Raw genomic sequence first — 6,301 nt, forward strand, 5'->3', positions numbered from 1 at the left:
ATGACTTGCGAACGGAAATCCTAAAATGAAGCGTAAAGGAAACCTAACTCCAAAAGAAGGTCAATTATCCTATACTACCAGAAGAAAACAGTTTTGCAATAATTTTCTATATATATATATATATATATATATATATATATATATATATATATATATATATCACAATGATTCTCCAAATAGAGAAACTTATCAATATTGCACCCGCTAATCAGTTAAATTTTCTCTCATGCCAATAGCTTCTCTCGTGCTGAGTTTAACTCTTTGGCAACTTCTGTTATACTGATGCGTTCATTTGGTGACTCTTTGCAGCACATGAGTGCACATTGTGTCACCAAAAGTAAGCATTCATAAATTTTTCCTGGCGCATAGGCATTGTCTTCAGTCTCTATTTCTCCATTTGTCAGAATCAGTTTGTGATCAACTATTTCCATTATTTTATCGGGAAAAGACATCTCAACTAGCCTGAGTAGGTTCAATCCGTCTGTGAATCTTTCATCAGTGGGACTCACTCCGGTAAACATTTCAAGCAGCAGAATGCCATAGCTATACACGTCTCCTTGTGTTGATGCTTGACCCCCCATGCCATACTCTGACAACGAAAATAATTAGTCAGAGATCGCAAGATATCATTGGCAGAGTTATAGCTTCAAATGATCACATAATTTAACATAAATATAATCTAATTCAGTTTTCAGGGAAAAGGTCGACCGAATAAAAGAAAGAAAGGGAATGAAAGGTATACTATGTTGTCCACTTTCCTGGAAATGAAAAAGAACTCATAAACTACAGACATTCCAGAATAAATAAGGACCGGATAAAATTGTGAAGGGTAAATAAGTTGATCTATTTTTCTTAAGAACAACTGAGAAAGGATGATACTGAGGAAACAACGTATATTAGTAGAGAAGGCTGTACCTGGAGGAATGTAGCCAATGGTACCCTTGATGCCCATGCTTGTTGCTGACTGAGAAGACATCATACCTTCTTGAACCAAAAATTTTGCTAATCCAAAATCACCAACATGTGCAGTCATTTCCTCATCCAAAAGGACATTACTAGGCTTCAAATCACAGTGGACAATTGGCACAGTTCCGTGGTGGTGGAGGTAGTCTAGTGCTGTGGCAACTTCAATAGCTATGTCCATCCTCTTGATTAGCCTCAGAGCTTCCAATGATCTATTATCAGTACATGCTCTAGTATGTAACCATGTCTCCAAACTACCATTTGGCATGAACTCGAAAATTAGAGCCTTGAAATCGTTACCATTGTGATCTGTACTAGAGCATGAACTGAGGACTTTAACAAGGTTACGGTGGCGAATATTTCTCAATGCTTCACATTCTCTGAAGAATGATTCAGTAGCACCATGTTGTTCTAGATCTATTACCTTTGCGGCAACAATTATTGGCTGATTCTCAAAGGTCATGGTGGCTTTGTACACAGTTCCGAATGTGCCTTTTCCAATCAGGTTAACCGAGGAGAAACCCTCGGTTGCCTTGAATATGTCATTGTACGACACCTTCTTATGCTCAAATTTCAAGTTCATAATGGAGGCTGGATTCTTTTTTGGCCTTCTACGGTATCGAATAGCAAAGAACAATATGGCTGTGCATAGGCATGCTAATGCAGCAGCTATACAGATTATTGCAATGATTCTCCTGGGATGTTGTTTTTGTGTTTGGATATGTGCAACACATCCAGGTAGATGCATTTGTGGTGGTCCACCACAAATATTGGGATTACCTCTTACATCCACTGCAGTAATGTTTTTGAACACTCCTCCTATGGGTAGTTTCCCCTCGAAATTGTTAAAAGAAATATCCAGATGTTGGAGCTCCATCTGATCGATGAATTGTGGCACTGGACCAGAAAAATTGTTATGGGACAGATTAAGGTCCAGCAGTGCTTTCATGTTGCTGAAGGATGAAGGGAAAGAACCCTGAAACATGTTTCTGTCAAGATAGAGTGTCTGTAATATCTGGCACCCATCGATGGTGCTTGGAATGTCACCGAATACTTTGTTATTTGATAAGATAATCTTTTGTACATTGTTCATCTTGCCTATTTCTAGCGGCAGTGGACCACTAAGATGGTTGTGTGACAAGTCCATGGCTAGAGAAAGGGAGGGAAGCATAATTTCCTTTGGAATATTTCCTAAAAAATTGTTAGTTGACAGGTTGATTGATTCTAAGGCTTGCATCGAACTTAGCTCCTGTGGTATACTCCCTACAAGTTCATTGTTTTGGAGGAAGAGACGGGTCATCTTGGTAAGGTTGCCAAAAGTCGGTGGAATTTCTCCTGAAATGGTGTTATTTGCTAGATCTATCATTTCAAGTCTCCAAAGTCTGTCAATTTCTTGTGGGATAGTGCCTCTAAGTTGCATGTTGGACAGCTGAATTCTTGTCAGGCCAGTTAGTTTCCCAATATCAGCAGGGATGTTACCAGAGATAGGATTAGTTTGCAAACTGAAAAAGTAAAGATCGCTTGAAAGATTGCCTACGGAACTGGGTATAAATCCTTGGAGTTGATTATCTCCAAGGTCCAATACTTGTAAACCAGTACAATTTGTTAGTGCATCCATAAAATTATTCCATTGCCTAGGTGCAGTGGCCTCTAGTAAATTTGATGCAGACTCAAAAGTCTCAAGGTTTTGTAAATTTCCTATGCTAGAAGGCATTGGACCTGTGAACTTGTTATACGCAACTGCAATCATATATAACTCCGAACAATTGGATAAGGAATTCGGGATTGGTCCTTGTAGTTGATTTGCAAATACTACAAGTGCCAACAAGTTTGGGAAATTAGCGCCGATATCCGAAGGAAGATTTCCACTGAATTGGTTGTAAGCTAATTGGAAGACCTGCATGGATGAAATATTGTACAAGGAACTTGGTATCTCACCTGAAATACTATTTTCATTAAGGCAAATGGTTTCGAGGACTTGGAGCTGGCCGAGAGAATCAGGGATAGTGCCAGTTAAATTATTGACATCTAGACGAAACAGTAGGAGCCTAGTTAGATTACCAAGGCTTGGTGGGATGTTACCCGTGAGGTTATTAGAGTTCAGTAATAGGTAAACAAGTTCTTTGCACAAGCCAAGGCTGTTAGGGATGGTGCCTTGGAGATTATTTCGCCTCAAATTTAGGTCCTGTAGCCTGGTGCAGTTTCCGAGAGTTGATGGTATATTACCACCAAGGGAATTCACAGACAGATTCATGTTGCGCAATCTGCTCAATTGCCCTAGCTCCTCTGGGATGATTCCCGTAAAGTGGTTGTCAGAGAGCCTCAACTCCTGAAGAAAGGAGAGGTTCGAGAGAGATGGGGATATCTGACCTGAAAGACGGCTGGAGCTTAGGACAAGAGCAGTGACCCTATCAGAATGGCGGCCGCCACACTTGATCCCAGGCCAGAGACAGTGGTGCACTGAACCATTCCATGACGACAATATTCCAAGTGGGTCGCTTGATATGAGGGACTTGAAGGATAGAAGTGCCAAAAAATCAGTTTTGGCTGTGGTAAATGGTTTGGAAAGACGAACTGAGCAAAAGGAGCTTAAAAGGAGGAGTTGAAGGGTGAGAAAGAAGCGAGAACTTCCCATTGTTTTGAGTTTGGTGCTAGGAGCGAATACTTGCAAGGCCACAGGGTCATTCACTCCTATATATACTCAGCGAAAGCTAGTTTTTATTTCTTTACTAATTAATTATGATGAAAAATTTGGTGGTCTTCCTATCAAGTGACTCAAACTTTTGTCTGTGAAATTTTTGCATTTTGGTCCCTTTTAAAAACATTTTTTACAAATAGTTTCCTGTCGAAACGTTTTCCGATAATAGACCATTTTTCGACGTATTAGGACACGACGCCAAGGTATGAGGCTCGGCGCTGTGTCAGACAACGCCAAACTTTTGCCACGTCAGCGCGGACTCTGGTCGCAGTTGCCACGAAGACGTTGGGCCCCGCGTACCTCGGCGCTGTGTTACTTCACGCCGAGCCGCAGACCTCGGCGTGGCACTGCTCGACGCCGAGGTCTGGGTAGTCACGCCGAGAGTCGTTTTGCGTCCTGCTGGCTGCTGCGAGCGCAGAATCCTCCTTGGCTGCCGCGTTGGCATCGATGGAAATCCCATATGCATGCATGCGCCATTGCGCCGATCGAATCGGCCCGTACGGGCATGCATGAACCATCGCATCGACTCCATCCATCTCACCTTCTGTACCTGTACCTGTACGTCCGTCCCGTCCCGTCGAGTGTGCGTGCGAGCGAGCACCGAGCATGCACGCAGGCCGACCGGCCCCGTGCGTGTTGTCACCTGCTGTTGAATGCTGATGGATCGATCGATGGGCGATGGATACTGGCAGGGGTAATCTCAGCTCAGATCAGCATCAGCTGGTTCTTGCATGCAGTGTGGACCAGTGGCAGTGCAGGGCTGCAGGCAGCGCGCGATCGTCAGCTAGTTTAGCTTGCTAGCCCCAGCCCAGCCAGGCGCCCAGACCTAGTGAGACTGAGCAGAGCCTATAGTATACTAGGCCTATGTATATACTTGTTTAGAGGGCGTTTAGATCCAATTTTTTTGGGGTTTTGGCTACTATAGCAGTTTCGTTTGTATTTGGCAATTAGTGTCTAATTATGGACTAATTAGGTTCGAAAGTTTCGTCTCGCGATTTCTCACTCAACTGTGTAATTAGTTTTTTTGTCGTCTACATTTAGTACTCCATGCATATGCCGCAAGATTCGATGTGATGGGTACTGCGCAAAAATTTTTGGGAACTAAACAGGCCTAGTTCGCGAAAAGTTTTCCCAAAAAGTGCTACAGTACCCATCACATCGAATCTTGCGATACGTGCATGGAGCATTAAATGTAGACAAAAAAAACTAATTGCACAGTTTGGTTGGAAATTGCGAGACGAACGTTTTGAGCCTAATTAGTCCATGATTGAACACTAATTGCCAAATAAAAACGAAAGTGCTACAATAGCAAAAAATTCCAACTTTTCACCAACTAAACACGGTATATTCCAATAGCACACTGCACGTACCGAAAAAAAACTGGGTGGGAACCATCGGTTGTGCGGACTGTGCAACTAGTTGGTGGACTACTGTACTATTTTTAAGCATACGGATAGTAAAGCAGATGCTTATGGCCACACGTCAGCCACACATCCTCACCGTGTTTCCGTAGAGATGGTCCGTACTGATTTTTTCCCGCACGTACTCGTAGCTGCATGCATGCAATGTAGAATACACTGTGTGCATGCATGCGTAGGACGATCTAAAGGAGCACGGCAACACGGTCTGTCTCTCTGCGTCGAGCTCTCAGATCATGCATTATACTTCGATATATCTGGGTGGAAGTGGAATGCACAATGCACATGGCGGCCCCCGCCCCCCGGCATAACACCTGTTCACCCGTTAATTACAACAACCCTATAGTTAACTGATACGGACGTACTATTACTAATACCACTACATCTGCTGTGTTAGAAATCAGACCCACAACGACAAGTTGTCTGTTAATCTCCACGTGTGGAAACATCGATTTTAGATCTAACAAAACGAATATGCACAGACGACACAAAAGAGGCACAATATTTGTTAACGAGATTCAACCGAAGCCTACGACATCCCCGGGACATGACTACGACGGGTGCTTCTCGCCAATACCAGCAAAACTGCCCGTTTTAGGTCCCGGCAACGTGTTGCCGCCCTCTTGTGAATATGTCGTTGTGCCGTCATGGTTACAACATCAGTCCTCCTATCATATTTACGAGGAGACTAGGTTACAGAGTCCGACTCCAACTCTATCCTATATTATCAAATACAACTCGAAATTCTAGCACTCCCAAAACTCGTACTCCCTCCGTCCCAGAATATCTGTCGTTCTCGCTTCACGAGAAACAACTTTAACAAAATATATATTGAAAAATATTATTATTTATGATACATAATTAGCATCATTGGAAAGATGTTTGAATCTAGTTTTTTAACAAATTGATTTGGAGACACAAATATTGCACATATTTTGTATAAATTGAGTCAAAGTCGTGGCACGGACACCGAAAACGATAGATAAATTGGGACGGATGGAGTACATAATAATATTCGGTATATATCTAAGATGCATGCTGATTTGCATCGCTAACTAGTAGGATGTGCATGTATATTAAATAATCTCTCGGTCTGTGATAGCTTAATTATATCTGAGCGTCTGGTCAAACTGAAGTACGACGTTCACAGTCCTGCGCATGCATTCGCATCTACAAGCAAGATTTGATAGATGTTGCTGATCGATGCATGTACATATAATCA

The 6,301-nt window shown here is 42.5% G+C and overlaps 1 protein-coding gene across 1 annotated transcript; it reads right to left on the minus strand.

Annotated features, from left to right (window-relative positions):
• Positions 1-224: 224 nt before the first annotated feature.
• On the minus strand, positions 225-4,131 carry LOC136460589 (receptor kinase-like protein Xa21). The gene is made up of 3 exons (XM_066460232.1): positions 3,997-4,131; positions 916-3,475; positions 225-589 (listed from the first exon to the last, which is right to left on the minus strand). Exons 1-3 carry the CDS (start codon positions 4,129-4,131, stop codon positions 225-227), a joined length of 3,060 nt encoding a protein of 1,019 aa, XP_066316329.1.
• Between the last annotated feature and the right edge of the window lie 2,170 nt (positions 4,132-6,301).

This window comes from Miscanthus floridulus, chromosome 6 (genome assembly GCF_019320115.1).
Source record: "Miscanthus floridulus cultivar M001 chromosome 6, ASM1932011v1, whole genome shotgun sequence".
Taxonomy (NCBI): domain Eukaryota; kingdom Viridiplantae; phylum Streptophyta; class Magnoliopsida; order Poales; family Poaceae; genus Miscanthus; species Miscanthus floridulus.